The sequence below is a fragment of the Amblyomma maculatum genome, chromosome 1 (genome assembly GCF_055883805.1).
Source record: "Amblyomma maculatum isolate TAMU_Amacu chromosome 1, ASM5588380v1, whole genome shotgun sequence".
Taxonomy (NCBI): Eukaryota; Metazoa; Arthropoda; class Arachnida; order Ixodida; family Ixodidae; genus Amblyomma; species Amblyomma maculatum.
Window position 1 is genome coordinate 343,879,166 of NC_139344.1, and position 18,937 is coordinate 343,898,102.

The following is an 18,937-nucleotide window of genomic DNA, read 5'->3' on the forward strand; positions in this document are numbered from 1 at the left end:
TACTCTATCATAAGTCCTCCGATGCCGCAAAATAAGCAATAAGAGACAGGTAAACAAAAAAAGAAGAAAAGGGGTCACTGGAAGAACTGTGCACAGCGTCTTACGGCGACAGCACATGGTTCTATATCTTCCTTTTTGCACGCGTCGTCTGGGTTATCTATGCGGAACGCAGCAATGTTTTTTCAGTCGGAAGCTTTGGTTTAGAAGGACGTTATCTGAGCCCAGTCGCTGGCTGATATTCTGCGGGCACTTCAATAGCCGGCGCATATACATCTCAATTCAGACAACTCCTCGAACACTTCGAGGTGGCATCGCCAGGCTCTTCTTCTACCAACGTTTTCCTTTTTCTGAGGTTTTACCTTATAGCTAGCAATTTAGGTTTGCCGACGCGACAAGAGCTGGTAGCTCATGTCTCTCAAGAAACCCAGGTTCGAAGCCGTGCCGACGCAAGATCCCGGATGGAATGGAGACAAGCAGCCAGAAACAGACCCAAATTTCATGTGCGGTTTCCTGGGATACAGGCCTGCGTGGCTTCAGCGTTTTGCCAAGGCGTACTACTTCCTGATTTGTTACTCGCTGTTCGGCATATTCCAAGGGGCGCTCAAAGCGTACCTTAATGGCTGCGTGTCCACCATAGAGAGGAAGTTTGGCCTCACTGCAAAGGCGGTCGGCATCATTCTTATCGCCGATAACATCAGTGCGCTCTTCGCCAGCTTGTTGATCGGGTACTATGCAACAAAGATCAGCCGGCCCAAAATCATAGCCTTCGGAGTTTGGGTATCTGTGCTGGGGTGTTTCTTCAGCGTTCTACCGTACCTCATCTACGGACCAGGCTTCGTAAGCCATAGTAGAGATGTGTCTACTGCTAATGCACACGCCAGGTTAGTTCGTGGAATGAGTGGTTCGAGGAGTGAGCTGAAATTCTGCACACAAGGAGAACACGACATTGGTGATGGGTACAGTTTCGTCAAAGATGAGACGCCAGCTCCGACATCCGTTGTGGCCGTGTTCCTGCTGTTTTTAGCTAACTTCCTCAACGGTATTGGAGGCACAGCGTTTTACATATCAGGGGCAACGTACACTGACGACAACGTGAAGAAGAAAGACTCTCCTCTCTACTTCAGTAAGTAACCTCCTAGCGCTTCGTGGTATCTTGTGCTTTGACGAAGACGAGAAATCATAGTGGCTGGTATGGTGCCATGTATCTATATATACAAACGAAAGAAGCCAACAGTCCGCCAGGCCAAGGAAAGCGCACGGTATATTTAGCAGTTATTTAAACGCTTTTCTTGTTATTGGCCTGAACTAGTAAACTAGTAATTTAATCATTTTAGAGAGTAAGATAATTAAATACAAATAAGAAGAAAAAATAACGCGCCGGTGAAGAAAACCCTTTTTGTAGAGCATCTGCCTCATATTCGGGAAATACTAGGTTCGATGCCTGATGTCACCGGGTACCCATCTGTTTTCAATGGGCACAAGAGCTCCCCCATCCTGGTGCTCGGCTACTGTCGCACGAGGCGCACTTATATGTATATATATTTAAAGGTGCCAACAGTCTACGAGTGCAAGGCGAACGTTGGGGATGGTACCATCCCACCATCGGCGCGTTGTTCTTCCGTCCGCTTTACTTCCTTCCGCTTTAAATTTAATATTCTTTATCCCTAAAAATCATCACGACTAATTCCAACAACAAAAAATTAAAAAAAAAATATCCCCAACGTTCGCCTCGCACTCGTACACTGTTGGCTCCTTTAAATTTTATAATAACAAGACCCTCATTTCCCCCTGAATTGTTTGTTTGCTATATATAGAAAATGTTATGTAAAAGGGAGGTATGTAAGGTCCAGTTACAGTCTCTCTTCAAAAATAAAGAGACGTAAATTTATAAAGAAGCACAACTATCTTATTTATAATAGAAAAGTAGATTCTTAACAAATTTCAGTTTTGCTCTTAAGAGGTATGATATTATGATATTATACAGGGAGCAATATTTTATATCATTTTATAAATGCTGCCTTTCATAAACATCTACCTGCTGGTTTCTTTAAAAGCTCCTTTAACGTACATTATTTGCCGAAATTTGAAAGCCTGGGGGACGCCTGCAGCATTCGTGGTAGTCCCACCCGCTGGAAGAGAAAGGGCCAAAAAATCATTTTGCCTTCAGTACATTTACAATAACAGGGATGTATTAGGAGACACACGATGTGGTTCAGAAGCAAGCCCATGGACTTCAATATGACAAAGCCTGTACGGCTGAGCTGGATAAATGCAATTACAAAATTATCAAGGTGAGTATATGCAGCTGACGAAGGCGTTACATTTCATGCTGAAACAGGCATAAAACTAATCGACGTTCTTCTTTGATATTATCCACGTTTTTGCCAATGCACCAAAAATATTCCTTCGGGCGTAGCACTCACTAAAGTGCAACTTACAGTATGCGCGTTTTTTGCCCAGGTTTGATCATGGCGTTGCGTCTCGTCGGTCCAATGCTAGGATACGTGTCCGCATCTGTTTTCCTGGGTATATACGAGTGGCCATTCGGTAAGCAAGTTTTGTTTGCAGATATCCCTTGTTTTATTTGTCGTAACGCAATCATACTTTCTGTCTTTACGCAGGTGTTAAACAGAAAAATATAAACCTGACAGTAACTTTAATTTGTGCTTTGGCCCCTGATAGTTCTTAAAGAGATGGTTATGAAGGTCAGAAACTAATCTCACTCAGCCCCGCCGAGGTGGCGCAGTGGTCACTGAGCTCGACTACTGTGGCCGAGAATGCGGGATCGAATCTCAGCCTCGGCGGCCGCTTTTCGCTGGAGGCGAAATTGAGTGGCGTCCGCGTGCTGTGCGATGTCAGTGCACGTTAAAGAACCCCATGTGGTCGAAATTTCTGTAGTTCTCCACTACGGCGTCTCTTATAGCCTGAGTCTCTTTGGGACGGTGAACCACACAAACCAAACCTGACTAATCCCACTCAGAGGATAAAATGGCGATAATGTAGTGTCTTGCAGACTTGTTGAGCTGATTATGCGGGGCACATACTGCTAGAATCGAGCATAGTTTTATGTCTTTTCTTGGATGATTAAGCTTCTGCCGCTCTGGTGGTGTAGCTACACAGTAAAGAAAAAGAAAAAAAAATGAAGGGAATAATAGTATACATTGTAAGAAGTAAATTAGCCCTAAAAAGGTTTCAATCTTTGAACAGCGTATATTTTCTTCAAAGCCTAGTACCTTACCTAACTCACTCTCGTCGTGGTAGTATTTGACCATAAAACATCAGAATAATAAACTGTAAATATTTATGAGATGAAACTAGAGATATGCATTCTTCAACACGTTATATGACAGATGTTTCATCTTGAGTTCCTCCCTGCGTTCAACGGTGTTGCAAGGTTTGAGCTCTAGCTCCCTCATAATAGGATGGGAGAACAACGCAAAAAAAAAAATAGTGTTTTCTAGAAAACGTCGTTTCTTGGCGTAACTTTAAATTATTAGAAGGCCTGTGTACGATGACAAGGTAACCTTGTCATAATACGTGTGCCGGAAAGCGAGAACCTACTTCTAATATAGCACCGATGAAAATATGAGATTTGTGTTTAGTTTGAGCATTTATTAGATGAGCTCAAAACAAGAACCACCTCTAAGTGCTGATCTGCGAGAAGCCTAATATGACGTTCCCTCCGTTTACAGTCTGCACATCTCGTTTTGAGATGGCTCTTGATTTGAGAAGAACCAGCAGAGTATCTTTTAAACGCGCCACCCTTTTCTATCCACAATGCAGTTCTACGATAGCCCTTCATCTTCGCCCTACCAAATTCCAAACAGCCGTTTGGAATTAATACTGCTTAGTAAAGAAGAGAAACTGAGGAAATGTTGCAGCGATCTGCTATGAGACCTTTTATAAAGGTATGATTTCTATTTATCTTCGCTGATTAATCGCGAGGGTCTTGCTCTTGCAATCGACAGAGAAACCAGACATCAGCCGGACGCACCCGAACTGGATTGGCGCCTGGTGGATGGGCTTCGTCATTTGGGGTGGTGCCATGGCGCTGATGTCGCTGCCAATGTCGCTTTTCCCCAAGCATATTCGTAGGAGCTCCGTGCACGCAGCTCCAGAGAGCAAGAAGGCCGTACCCAACTCGCTGCGTGAGAAGATCGTCAACGACGCACGTGGTGAGGACGTAATACAGGCCAGTAGAATGGCGATTGCAGGGACTTTTCAAATGCAGGCTTCATCACACTTCCGACTTACAGGTTCGAAAATCTACTCTGTATGATGTGTTGGAGCACCAGTGCTGCGCCAATTATTCATTATTTTTCTAATCATTCTGAGCCATCCCCGGACCCCAAGCACGGCTCCTCATGAGGGAGAACTAAGAAGACAGAAATTGTCGAAAAAAAAAAAGAAGAAAATCCCAGAGAATGGGTCTTTTATCCAAGTTCATATGGACCAAAAACAAAAAGTTCGCATGCGTTTATAATATCGAATCACCACAATTGTTATCATATATTTAAGCTATTTCCAAAGAAGTCTTAACTCAACAGCGTTAGAGGCCCCATTGTACAGAAAAAATCGACGTCGGTGTTGTGAATCATGGGCATGCCTTTGGCAGGTGGCAGTTGGCAGATGGCAGTTGGCAGGTGGCATTTGCGGACACTGATTGGTCGAGGGGTTGTGTGACGTCACGAGACTACATGATATGGCCGCGTTGGTAGGACCATGCTAACTCGGCCTTCTCCTTTATGATAGGAGATTGAAAGAGAATCGAAACCAACTAAGATTCCAACTAAGACCCGATACCTTTTGGCAACTCAAGTTCGTTCATAAGGATTGTTTAAGTGGATTTTATATTTATGTCTAGTAATATTTCACATAATGTGGTCCCTTACAAAGCTATGCTAATCAGAACGTGTGAGATAGTACAGGCAATATTAAGAGATTAGTGAGTGAGCAAGCTACGAATTGCATGTACGTGAATAAGAATCCGAGACCGAGCCACAGACGAGAACCATTACAGCTGTCATGTCATCATCATCATCATCATCATCATCATCACCATCAGCCTGACAATACCCACTGCAGGGCGAAGGCCTCTCCCATATTTCTCCAATTAAACCGGTTATGTGCTAGCTGCGTCCCCTTGACCCCTGCGAACTTCTTAACCTCATCCGCCCATCCAACTTTCTGCCGCCCCCTGCTGCGCTTTCTTTCCCTTGCAATCAAGTTTGTTACCCTAAGCGACCATCGATTATCCTCTCTTCGCACTTCATGTCCTGCTCATGCCCATTTGTTTTTCTTGATTTCCACTAGAATGTCAGTAACCTGAGTTATTTCTCTGACCCACTCCGCACGCTTCCTATCTCTTAATGTTACCCCTACCATTTTTCGTTCCATAGCCTTCTGCGTTGTCGTCAACGTAAGTAGAACCCTCTTAGTTAGCCTCCACGCTTCAGCCCCATAGGTGAGTACAGGTAAGAGTACATGCTGTCATGTCATACGTATACTTGTAAAGGCACAGCTTACAATTCCCAATTTTCCCTTGAGAGATACCTGCAAACTGCCACTTACAATCTTACAATAGCCCCAAATGCGCTTCATCCTATTCTTGTTCATCTAGTGGTTCATTCTCGTGGTCCGGATCACTGGCCGCTGATTGCCTCGTATGTAGACGGATTTCTTTATCGCTTCCACTGCGTGGCCACCTGTAGTTAACTTCTGTTACGTTCCTCTTCCGAGTCTGAAGAGTTAGAATGTTTGCTTTCTTCCACGGTCCCTACACTCTCGAGGCCTCTCTTTCCAGTAAAAGATTCCCACTTTATTTAACAGGTGGGCAGTTACCTAGTCCTCACAAGCTGCTTCTCCACTCTACATTGCTTCAGTAATGCTTGCCTTATTTCCTGTTTCCTTCAAGATGCCAGAATTAACCTACACTATGCAGTTGATTTCATTTTGGTCTCAATATTAGGATTCTTCGTGTCCACCTCTCTTTCTCTCAATAACGGGAAATTTCACTCATGATTCGTAAATTATTTCTCTCTGGGAAATCTACTAATAACTCCGCTTACTATTCCTAGAGTGTAAGACATATAGTCACCCACTGCCTGGTCTTCATCCTGCTTCTTGCCTATCTCGGGATTGAAGTCGTCCGTCATTACAATGTACAATTTCCCAAACACATTCTGGACTTCGTGCTGCGGTCTCAGGCGACGCTTGAGAGCTACTAAAGAGAATGGAAAGTTGGGCTAGTTGAAAACTGTTCATGATGGATAAGAGGGCGCAGACGGAACGTGGACACAGAGAAGAATACAACAACACAGCGGCGCTTGTCTTGTTGTATTCTTCTCTGTGTCCACGTTCCGTCTGCGCCCTCTTATCCATCATGTACTAAAGAGAAGTAAGCATGCAAATAAAGACACGGACGAGAAGGGCACAAGGTGGGAAGCATACTCGCATCGAAGATAACGGCGTCGTAGATTTTCAGAACACCAGCGGGTTAACTGGGCAACTCCAGCGCTACTTGAATTGTATTTTGAGCAAACCTTGGTAACCTTTGACAACTAGGTTCAACTCTAGGGCATTTGTATTGGGTCTTGTGTAGCGTCATTTCTGGTTGAAATTTTCTTGCCCAACATTGATCGTGGTCTAGCGAACTGTTTAGACAACAAGATCACTCTTAAATGTTTTAAATACGATATAGAGGATCGACTATTGAATTTTCTTAGAGAAACCCGGTTTGGTTCACACTGCCTCCGTGTAAGATACTTTATCGGTCTCTAAACGACGTAGGATGTGTATAACTTTCACATATGAACTACCTGACCAAATTAGGTTGCAGTGTTTAGATATCTACTTCATCTTAACACCAGACAACGCCTGTTGGATGTACTCGCCACGAATACGAAAAGACCTGTTGCCGCTTGAATTTGCGCGTTCCGATAGAACGCCTCATTGGTATGTTATTCGTGAAGGAAGCCTTGCATAAGTCATGCGTTTACCTGGTGGATGACAGTCTCGGCAATCAGGCTGTCGGGTTACAGAAAGCTGGTTTCCCTATGTCGGTCATATAGTCGCTGTGGCAGAGAAACTTCTGCATAGACTGAAAGCAGGAACACCCCACGAAGGCGGCGGTCGACCAAAGATCAGACTGGCCGTTGCACCCTATGTTAATAGGATATCCCACAAACTCAGCAATGGAGCCAACCGCTACGGTGTGCCGGTGGTTTTTTCTGCACCGCCCGAGTTGGCTTCTCTGTGCTCCTGGATCGTCTCCTTGGAAAGACGCGTGCGTGAATGCACGAAACATCACACAACTTGGTACGGCGGGTTGTCAGTGGAGGTTGTGTATGGAAACCTCCTGACATGCTAAAAAGTATACATAGAACAAACGGGCCGTTGTATATATAAACGACTAAGGGGAGCATCTGCTTTCGAGAATAAAGGGAAAGGGCCGAATTTGCCCTTAAATTGCGGCGCATGCTCTTTGGCTACGCCTGATAAGCCACGCTGCCCTTAGCTGCCCAGAACCAAAATCTTGAGGCGCAGTCGTAACCAGACGGCATATTAGCGGGCAAAAGATTTTTTCATTGAGAGTTCTGGTGATAAGTGTGTAAGCGATGTTTCCATCAAACTGTATGAAAAAAAAAAAAATGTTCGCTGGCACGTGCGCTATAGGCAAAAATTTGACGGGCATTAAACTATAAATATGTGTTTTTCTGAATGAAGTCAGTCGAGACTATGCGCTTTCCTTGTTTTGTTCTCGTCTGTGTCATTGTTTGCGCATTTACCTTGCTAACGTATGTACGACTGATTCACCCAATAACGTGCACTCTTAAAGCTTGAAAGGTTACGGACACAGGCAGCTAAATTTATGTTTGGCGTTGATGACTCTCAGTGTTGATGTTTTGTTTTTTGCCTGTATCTCTATCATCGGGGAAAAGTGAGAATTGGTTAATAAAACAGGGAAAAACTGTGTGTGTGTGGAGGGGGTGGTAGTCAGATGCAACAAGATGTACAATATCTTCTACTCCGTCCGCCGCTGCAAAGAAAAGCAGGACTACTGTTATCCGTTTTGGTGTTAATGCGTAGAGCTGGGATATAAAATAGGAAATAAAACATGCTAGCCTGCCTAGGGAAGATCTGAAGATAAAATTTATTATTTTGGTGCAGGTACAAAACATACGAAAAACTTATGTTTACCCTCTTTCTCAGAATATTTTCAATATTTCTGATTACGCCGGAAATAATGAAAGAGAAGACATATCTATAAAATCATAACCGGGAATGATAGCTATAGAAGTGACAACCACAGTGCCGTTTGACATCAAAAACAGTTTGCATGCATTCTCGACTATTTATTTCACTTATAACTACTTTTGTGAACAGGGCGTGCTTTTGAACACCTGCTTGTCACTTTTATTACGTCTCCTGCGGGCGCCTTTGGTTGTCCAATTTCCTGCCCGGTTTTTTTCTTCCTTGGTTATGTGGATTTTGCTTTCGACAATTGTGGCTAGTTCCCATCCCTGCTCTATTCACCTCGTTGTCCACTTTCCTTCAAGATATGTCGAAAGTATGATCAGGAAGATGTATTGCATGTTTCCAGATTTCAAGATATCAGTGGGCCGCCTCTTCAAGAACCCAGTCTTGGTATGGAAAATGGTAACCCTCGTCTTCATCGTTAACGGTATTGGCGGCTACCTAAGCATGTTCCCGAAGTACGTCGAGAACCAGTACCGCGTCTCGGCGTCAAAGGCCAACCTCTTTACAGGTCAGTGAGTGAAAAATGTTTCTTTTCACCTTTCCACCCCGGAAATACTAGTATATATTTGAATTCGTGGTTGGTACTGCACGTGTGTAAGGTAGACAGAAATTACAGAAGAACGAAAGAGGTCAATTTCGCAATTAATTATTTAAATGCGCAGCAAACGAACGGAGGCGCCCATCTGCTGCACGTTTTAAGGGCGCGATACGGAACTCTAAGTAGCCAGGGCCCTTGGATACCGAGTCAGATATGAAACCCGTAGCCCACTGTAATTGCCGAGGAGGAGACGGAGAAAAAAGGTAGGGAGGTTAACCGGGAAAATAAACCGGTCTGATACCCTTCACCGTGGGAAGGGGGTGAGTGGATATAAAGGTGAAGGATAAAAGTGTAATTGTCGAGATGGTTGATTAGAAAGTAGGAGAGGAAACACCTATATGCCGCCGAAAGGATACAAATTCACGACCTCTGAATTTCGCGTCCGGAGCGCCACCTTCCAGCAACGGCGATGGCTGTTCAATCTACTTTCTTGGGCATTTATTGCAACGCGTAACCTATCCTTGAGCGTGTTCACTAGCGTCACTCTCGATGATAGCGGCGGACGTTAACCGCCCTGTTATACCGCGAATTTCACGTGGAACATGGCATAATGGAGACGGCAGAACTTGCCATAAACATCTCACGCTATCAAGGTAAGCGTCTGCACGAGCTTTCAATGAAATAAAGTTTCCCCATCCATTACGCTAGCTCTACACATCAATGCTGGCGGATTGTAGGCCCGCTTTGGGCCAGTACGGAAACAAATGGGGGAAAATAGGGCCTTATTGCGAGATACGTGCCATAGTCAAAAGGCATTGGCGCCAATAAAGCATAGAGTAATGAAGGAGAACGGAATGAACGACAACAAAAACAAAAACATTCCCCTACGCTTTCTTGATGTCAATGGCTGTTGTCTATCGTCTGTATCTCATAATGATCCCCCCATTTTACCTGGATTTTTATGCTGACTAGGTAACTCGGCCACGGCGTAGTTGCAAAAATAAAATGGGTGCAAAAATAAAATCGAACTACGAATACAAAATATTTTAAGAGAGCGAAAAGGAGGAAACCGAAACGGAAAGTATGTTTCGACTAGCCTGTGACGTCATGGACACGGCCACAGAGCCTACAGCGTGCGCGTTGTTTGACTCAACTAGAGAATGTGAGAGCTGGGGCTACTATTCATCTGAAATAATCAGAAGTAAGCTCCAAAGTCAGTCCTTCAACATACGCAGACTGAATATACACGGCCGTACTGCCAGTGACATGACGCAACCAACACTGCCCGTCGAAATCTCCCTGACTGAGGCCACGAAAGAAGACATTTTAAGTCTGATTTTCATCAAGCAGTAGAAATTTTAGTTTCATTTTCATCAAGCAGCAAAAAGTAACTGTAAAGAAGAAGATGACACTGCGCCGACATAAACGACGATGGAGGTTTTTGGGTTCTTCGGCGGTCAGCTGTCGCGCGCAATTGAAGCTCGAGTTGCCTTTGTCGGACCCTGTCTACGCTTCGTAACTCGATTGCCTTGCGCCAACGGTCGCCATCTTCAGTCCTCCGGACATCCCAATAAACCCTCTTCAACGGTATATATAACCGGAAATCTGAGGAGCATGAACCGTAGAAGTAAAATCCTAGGAGTTTAGAAAAACATCGGAGTTGCCCTTAAAATATATTAGCCAAACCAAACCAAATGAATGAATGAATGAATGAATGAATGAATGAATGAATGAATGAATGAATGAATGAATGAATGAATGAATGAATGAATGAATGAATGAATGAATGAATGAATGAATGAATGAATGAAAAATGTTGAGATGCATTCGAACTGCCAATTTGTTTGAAAGCTTCAGCACATTGAAAGTCATATAAAAGACAAAGAAAGAAAAAAGCCCATGACCATGCTGCATGGTTCGTTAAGCGCAGTGTTCCAAAATCTCTCCTACTAACGCTTATTTGAACTCAACGATTTCCACTGGTGCTGTAGGCCTCCCTATGCGGTTCAGAAGCGGGTCTCCCTGTGTTCTTTGATTCTGACGAAGAGGCGCCGCCTACCACTGCCAAACATGATATACGAGTGCTACCAGGGCGCGAGGTCTTGCTTCTGAGCATCCTCGAAGTTGCTCGGTACAGTGAAATCTTGAGCTTCATTTCACACCATCCAGGTGCTGGCGCCAAGCTGACTCACCTGCCACATCACATCAGACACCCTACAAAGAAATGTGGGCTTCTATTGCGTCACACTTAGCCGGTGCTCACAAAACAAAGTAAACAAGGACTGGGCGGAAGCTCCAGCTCGCCAGCCAACCTTTCGACAAATGGACTTGGCTAGTGCCTGATATATTGCTTTGGGTGTCTACTTATAGCGAAGGGCAGTAAACGTTTCATGCAAAGTGAGAGGCGAGAGCGCCACCTCCCTAGTGTGGGTATTCGTTAGTGTCGACTGACTGCACTTTGAGGTGTAACCTATTCAGGATCACCTGACTGAACAGAAAAGAAGGTTTATCTTGCGCGCGAAAAACGCGAAGGGTCCACAGTACACAGACTGAATTTAAGCAGCGCTTTTCCGCAGCGTCTTCTTCTAGTGAGAAAAAAAAAAAAAAAAACACCGTTCCACGTGAGCGGATCTGAAACGAACAGTGTGGATAATGAATTCGCTGCTTATATGTACGTTCCACAAGATTCTTGTGAAAACCAGAATGAAAGTAAGATTTTAAGCAACTATTTACCTAAAGTGAAAAAGGCTATATTTCTTGTGGGTATAGTCCTTGTCTATCTAGACCGTGCTCAACGAATGACTGCATGCTCTCGCACATAGGGCTGTTCGCATGGCATGCACTACTTCAGTTAAGGCTGCACCCTACGTTACCTTCTTTTACCAGTGTCATATTGCTCTCTGCGAACTTATTACAAGACTTATTGGTATTCGAAAAGCAACATAGCACCAATATATGACTGGAAAGAAAACTAAACTTCCAAAGACCCATAGAAGCGTGAGATCTCTGCAATGTGCTTGTTCGTAATAAATGCAGGAATTGCACTTCAAAGAACTCATTGAGTGCATATGTATGAGATGCTGTCTACTCATGCCGGTGAGCTCCTTTCACAAATAGCATCCTGTTTCTAACCCTCTGTACATACGAGCACTTCCGTATCTTATATCAGAGTACGCAAATAAAACTTGCCCGTGGTCACCACGCTATCACTGATGGGTACCCTCTCTCGCAGTTCATTTTTAAGATATCGGACTTTTTCAGTCTGGCCCGGCCTTTGTCCTAAGTACTTTAATTCCTAACAAACCACAAACTTCATGTGCAGGCCCGACAAAGGTCCTCGCAATGATGGTGGGCCTGTTTCTGGGCGGAATAATCATCCGCTTCTGGAAGCCGCAGGCCCGGACCATCAGCTTGCTAGGGGCCCTGGGAGACTTCCTAAACCTCTCCTTCCTCTTCGCTGGCCTCTTTCTCGGCTGTTCTAATTGGCAACTGGCCGGCACACATGTGGACAGTGACGGCAGGTAGTGTGCTCGGGAGACGTTTTGTGGTTTTTCTGAACCATATACCTCTGCTGGTCAGTAGAAACAACCGGGAATTGTAAGACGCCTTACCAAGCTATGCCTTGCCAAGCTTGCAATTCAAAGGTGAAAGAGTAGTAGTTAAGGGGAAAAAGTTTTACCATTTACCATTTTTATCACCACGTACGCAATCCTTTGTCAGTCTTCTTTTCCTGCTTTTTGCGCGACACGTACTGTCGGGGACAAAAGTCTCTCCACCACACGTCTGTCGATTTTCGACTAGAAACATGATGTAAGCGAATTGTCACCTTATTTCTGTAGCACACATGAAAGAACTAAACTCCAACTTTAACATCGACAGGCATGGTACGAGAATATACTGGCCGATACGAAAGTTATGCGCTTTGGTTGCAGCTTGCGTGGTTCACAGACTTTTAACCCTGATGGTTGGTCCACTGCATCGTCCTCCTCCCCACTGCAGACACCGACAACACTGACAATGGGGACGTAACGCTATCCATTAAATGTAGCTGACTCCCCTCCAAGCACCGAACCGCGTGGCACCATAGCACCTGTCTGGACGCCGAGAGCAGAGCATGCATAGTCAGATACCACCCGCATGGAGTGCGGCACCCTTCGTAACTTGTAAAGGAGTGCAGGGGGGGGGGGGGGGGGCAATTACTTTTGTTTTTGATAGTAGACAGCTGATAGCTTTAATTGTATACCATGCTACTATACCGTTCTATACTGCCCAAGTAGATTATGCATCTTGAACTTTAAACGCAGCTTTCTGCAGCGAAGTAATATCGGCATTATGTAACGATATGACGAAAATTTAGTCGCAGAATGTTGTAAATACCGCATTGATTCTCAGCGTGAAGTCTATCTTGTACAAGGTATTATTTTTACATCCAGGCGCTTAAGTGAGTGCACTACAAAAGCTTGACAGCATTTATGTTTTAAATCATTTCTGCGCGCAGGCTCTCCCTGAGGAATCCATGCAATGAGAACTGCTCTTGCCCCACTGGCCACTTCCAGCCAATCTGTCATGTCGTCGAGCAGGTCACCTACTTCTCTCCCTGCGCAGCCGGTTGCGTCGACCGAGGAAACGTGCGTAGCATTTGAGGGGAAAAACTTCACCCCTTTATATTCAGAGCATCCTCAGAAAGTTTCTCCTTGAACGCTTATTGCAATGCGCCTTAAAGAAACCAAAGTTCCAAAGAGTAATTGTACCTATATAGCATAAAATTTAAGTAGCTGCTGAGCTGGCGTTGCTTACAACCAAAGTGTACTTAATTTGTGTAGCAGTAAAGGTACTGTTGATAGGTAACATAAAGACGGAATCCACATGGGCAGGAAATTCAATGAACCGGACAGATAACTGTCAGTCATTTAAGACGAAGGAGTGGATTCTGATTGAAGATAAACACATCAGGGAATGGTAAAAAACTGGCTTCGCAGATGAGATAAAAACTTACGAAAACTAGCACCATTGGAATTATGAGAGGCAGACGATGTACTGGACGTGACCTTGTGATAACTTTGATGGTTAATAAATAGATAAGCTTATAGCGGAAGCAAGACCTCCACTTCATTCCTCGCAGGGTTCGATGGCTTGCGCCTGCATAGCCGGAAGCGGAAACACCGAATTCAACGATGTACTGCCCACCATTGCCAACGGCTTCTGTGACTTCCCCTGCAAGAATTTGTTTATTTTAGTCCTCTTGATCAGTCTCGGAAAGCTCATTTCGCAGCTCTCTCGAGTGGGAGTGACACTCATCACGTTAAGGTGAGGCTTAGTCCTCTTTCTTTACTGCTAAATGTTATAAAAATTGGCAGTCATTGCAGACAGAGCACTCATGGAAATTGTCAAAGAACGTTGAAAGTAAACCAAAGAGCGTACATGGCGGGCATAGTGGTGCGCTAATGCCGCGCTGAGCGGACGACAAAGTTATTGTACGGTAAGAAAGCTAAGACTGTGTTGGATTAGCAACTTTTCCTTCGGCAGCAGCCTTGAGCTTTGTAAGACATATGATCAGGAATAATTTACCACTTGCTCTACATTAACCGGCTGTGCAATTGCCAGCAGAAAATTTGGCGCCGCGTTTGCGCTAGCAGTTTTCTCTACAACAATAATCTTGCACACTCTGTACAGAAGCGCAAAGACAGGAACGAAAGATGTCCGCCAATAATAGCGCACACCTAAGCTTATTCAATACCCCTGGTGCAGAGCGAGGGAAAGAGAGAGAGAGACCCTTTAATGAAAAACAGAGAATTTAGCTGGCGTTTAGATTTCGCTGACATGCTACTCTGTGTAGGAAGGGGAATTAGGAGGGAAAGGTTGAAAAAGAATGGTGAGGAGTATAAAAGAAATGAAGGGGGAGGTAAAATGAATTGATGAAATGCATAGTCCGACAAGTGTGCTTATAGAGTTCACAGCGTGAAAAATACCTGAGGATAATATTCAAGGGGAACTTAGAGTTTGTCTAGAAGTCCACCTTCCTTCACATACGTGAATAAAAAGTTCATTGCGAGTCTCTGTTGCTTAGGGCAGGCAACAGAGCAATGTCCATGCACATGTCATGCAGGTGGATAATTAGTACCCGAATAGAAGATTGATGAATCAAAGCAATGTCCATGCACATGTCGTGCAGGTGGGTAATTAGTACCTGAATGGAAGATTGATGAATCTAAACTGCAGTGTCAAAAGTGTTACCGAGCTCTTTGGCAGTCGTCGCCGGGTCAGTGGATGCATCCCAGAATTTAGTAAAATACAAAGAATTTAGCAGTCCTGGGGATGTAACAATGAGCCACACCATTGGAACTGCTCAAAATTAAACGAATGCGGATCTATAACTACGTTTTCCTTCCATTTCATTGCCAGACCGCTTAATACCGTTTCTGGCCACGATATTATTGTGAATTTTCTTTAGAGTGGCACACCTAAAGTCATTCTTTGCCTGGCGGTGGTGGCGCAGTGGTGAGGGCGCTCGAGTGCTGAGCCGAAGGATGCCGGATGGATTCCAGGCCACGGCTGCCGCTTTTTGGTGCAGGCGAAAAGCAAGGCGCCTGTGTGTTGTGCGACGTCAGCGCATGTTAAAGAGGCCAAATTGGTCGCAATTTCCGGAACTCCCCGTTACAGCATCACTCATAGCCTGAATCGGTTTGGGGCGTTAAATTCCATAAGCCAAACCAGACCATCATGCTATTTTCATCACCTTCCTTCCTGTTTCCTTTCGTTGCTGTTTCTGTTGCATGCGTTCAAAGTTTGCACATGTCATGTTTTTTTTTTTTTTCCGGTTTTCAGCCATGCTTCCAATGATTTTAACCATAAATACCCGTGTTGTGTGTTTTTGCATTTATTACCACTTGCAAGTAGTTTTGTTTGATTTTTTTATATAAAGAATGACTTTCGTTGTACTTTGAAGTTCTGACTGATTTGCCCTAGGATGCGCCCATGCGGGTTTTAGCAGTGCTTTTGTAGTGTGTGTGATGGCGGGGAAGCGAGATAGAATGTATTTTTTTACGTGTGTTTGTTTATGCTATCAAGCGCTCCTATATGGCATGTTACACAACTGTTTCAATACCAGCTGTGCTCTTTGCACAGGTGTGTTGATCCTGCAGACAAGGGTGTAGCTGTTGGAATGCTCGCCGGATGCCTGAACTTTCTCGGTAAGGATTGTTTTCTTGTCACGCACGCATGTCGCGCTAAGCTTAAGCATATGAAACGATGACTAAAGGCTGGAGCCGCTATTCATTGTGGTTGGCTTCTTTCATGGGTTTGTCCTATACTAAAGCCCTCAGTGATCAATCAGTGCAAAATTAAGAACCCCAGTTGATCGGAATTATCCAGACCCCTATACGACGACGTCTCTCGTACGCTGTGTCACTTTGAGAGGTTAAACAGCATAAGCTATATGAAGCCTATTCTTGTCTGCTCAACTAAGCCAGACAGTCAGAAGCCCTGTCTAGCTTGCACAGCAGCGCGTGATCCAAAATGTTAGAAGCGTAATCGGCATCGAAGAAATGAAAGTGCGAGAGTAGTATAAAATTCGTATATTATTCCTCCACCACGTGTAAGGTCGGGCTTGGCGGATCAGGTTTATTGCAGACCTGAAGCCCTGGCCGCACACTGTAGCGAACCACACTCGTCGATAACGATGGGTATCTACAAGAGAGAGCAGGATGAAGATGAAGCAGCACGTTCGCCCTTGTCAAAGATGAAGCGCCAAACAGTGCTCACAATATATATATATATATATATATATATATATATATATATATATATATATATATATATATATATATATATATATATATATATATATATATATATATATCAGGTATAACGTATGGCGTTTGGAGGCACCGTACTCGTGACGATGGAAATCAACCGAACATGACCAAGATGTCAAAACTAAGCCACCACGCATTTCGGAAGCCATAACGCCATCAGAGAAAGTCGCATTCATGGACGCGATTTGACAGAACTGAATGCCAGTGTTTTTGTCGCAGCAGCTGCACTTTTCAAGACATTCATACGGCAGTCCATCGCCCCCCCCCCCAACTTCCCCTGGCCGCCTCTCTGATAGTGTTGTACGCTTCTCCGAGCAATTTAATCAGGTGTGTGCTTTTATGCAGAAAAAAAAAAAAAACTGTGATCGTAGCGGTTGGCGTGGTCTTGCCACTTTTGCGCACGAGTGTATACGTGCACGAACAAATTATTGCCTAGCGCCACTCATTTCGTTCTCTTTCTGTTTTTACTAGATTACTTAATCCTTGAGAATGAACCTTATAATTACAGCCCAGTTTTCTGCTATAACTTGAAAGGCTCACATCCGCTACTGTGGCATTCTTTTTTTTTTTTTATACAGTTGTTAGCAAAATGGATCGTTAACAGTTATTGCTGTGAACGCATGACGTGTGGGATGCTCGGACTTGGTTATTTAAATTTTTTTTATTCGTATTATTTGTACTTCAACGTTTTTTAAAAAAGTTCTTTTAATTCTTGAACTTTTGCTTCTTTATATGTACTAGTTGGTATTAAAACGGGCAAAACGTTTGCTGCTATGGGCTCCCTCTTCTTCTGTTTATATATATTTTTGTGTTTGTTGGAGAGGACCCAACTAAATTACGAGGGACTTTCACGACTAAAGTAGTGAAACGCTAAAGCCTAAGTGCCGCATTCTGCCACGCAACTGGCACGAATAAGTAATTAATTTATTATCAAGAAGTCATTAGGTAGGAAATAAATAATTATGGGTCAATGATAGAATTACCTAATTAGTCATCAATTAGTAATTGACTGTTATTCATTAATTGGTAATTGATCATTCATCGCCATATGACCATATAAGGCACGCATTCGCGTATACTTGGGTGGTGCACTGTGATTGATCGAGACCTCTATGACGTCATCTCGCCTCGGCCAATAAAAGCTGCCTCAAAAGCGCGACACATTTTGTCCACGACACCATGAGCCATTAAAGGCTTTCGCTTTAAAAATGGGGTTTAGGCCAGGGCGCAACCGATATTTCACCGGTGGGAGAGCGCATCCCCGCGGGACGTGCTTCACACAAATAAAAATGCGCTGTGTCTTAATTTCGTAGCAGATAGTGCTGACCATACATAGCTGTACGCGGTGTGACATCCGATTTATTCTTGCGTTCCTTTTTCTTCCTTTAAGGAGCCATTCCATACCCACTCATCTATACGGCCGTGTTTGATGCCACATGTCTAGTGTGGGAAGATCGGGCCGGTCACCGGGGAAACTGCTCCTTCTACGACGTCGACAAGCTGCGCATCGCTTACCACTCTGTCACCATCGTTTTCATGGGCCTCGGTCTGATTAGCCAACTGATCTTGTCGTACTACGCGAAGCGCGTCCCCGACATGTACGGCGAAGTGGATGCCCATGTTGAAGAGGCAGCTGTTTCTAAAGTAGGAATTGAAGCCCTAGAGCTTGAAGGCCTCAACGGTACAAACTCGGAAGTGAAGAAGCTGGACAATTTGGGACCTGAAGCAGAAGCCTCTTCTCTCATAACCTTGTAAATAAATAGGGTTTAATAGCTAGTGGTATTTTATTACAAAGGTTCATTTTCTTAGTGGGCACAAATAGTGGCCCTAATAATTGACAGAAAACTTTCCCAGGAAATTCAGAATAGGGAAATGAGGGGTTCGATCATTATGACACACATATTATCACGTAATGCTGATGGCGGTCCGCGAGTCAGGAACTGGTTTGATTTGTGGGGTTTAACGTCCCAACGCAACTCAGGCTATGAGAGACGCCGTAGGGGAGGACTCCGGAAATTTCGACCACCTGGTTCTTTAACATGCACTGACATCGCACAGCATACGGGCGCCTTGCTTTTCGCCTTCATCAAAAAGCGGCCGCAGAGGCCGGGATTCGATCCCGCTTCCTTGGGAACACGAGTCAGGAACTGAACACATCACTGGGCTGGCCTGCATGCCCGGAAAAAAAAAGTGATTCAGCGGTAGCGATTGCAAAAATCTTTTCTCGGCGGTCGATGAAGAAATTAAGGGGAGGTTCAAGCTTCATCTTAAGAACAGACACGACAGCGCCTTAAACACGGCATTTTCATACCGCGACTACGTTTAT

General features: G+C 44.3%; 1 protein-coding gene across 1 annotated transcript; it reads left to right on the top strand.

The window, feature by feature from the left end:
• The first annotated feature begins 304 nt into the window (after nt 1-304).
• LOC146207642 (solute carrier organic anion transporter family member 74D-like) lies at nt 305-18,369 on the top strand. The gene is made up of 9 exons (XM_084587131.1): nt 305-1,123; nt 2,461-2,547; nt 3,969-4,175; nt 8,603-8,767; nt 12,120-12,318; nt 13,296-13,425; nt 13,920-14,104; nt 15,923-15,987; nt 18,002-18,369. The coding sequence occupies exons 1-9, from the start codon at nt 409-411 to the stop codon at nt 18,364-18,366; spliced, it is 2,118 nt and encodes a 705-aa protein (XP_084443257.1). The 5' UTR covers nt 305-408; the 3' UTR covers nt 18,367-18,369.
• Nucleotides 18,370-18,937: the final 568 nt, after the last annotated feature.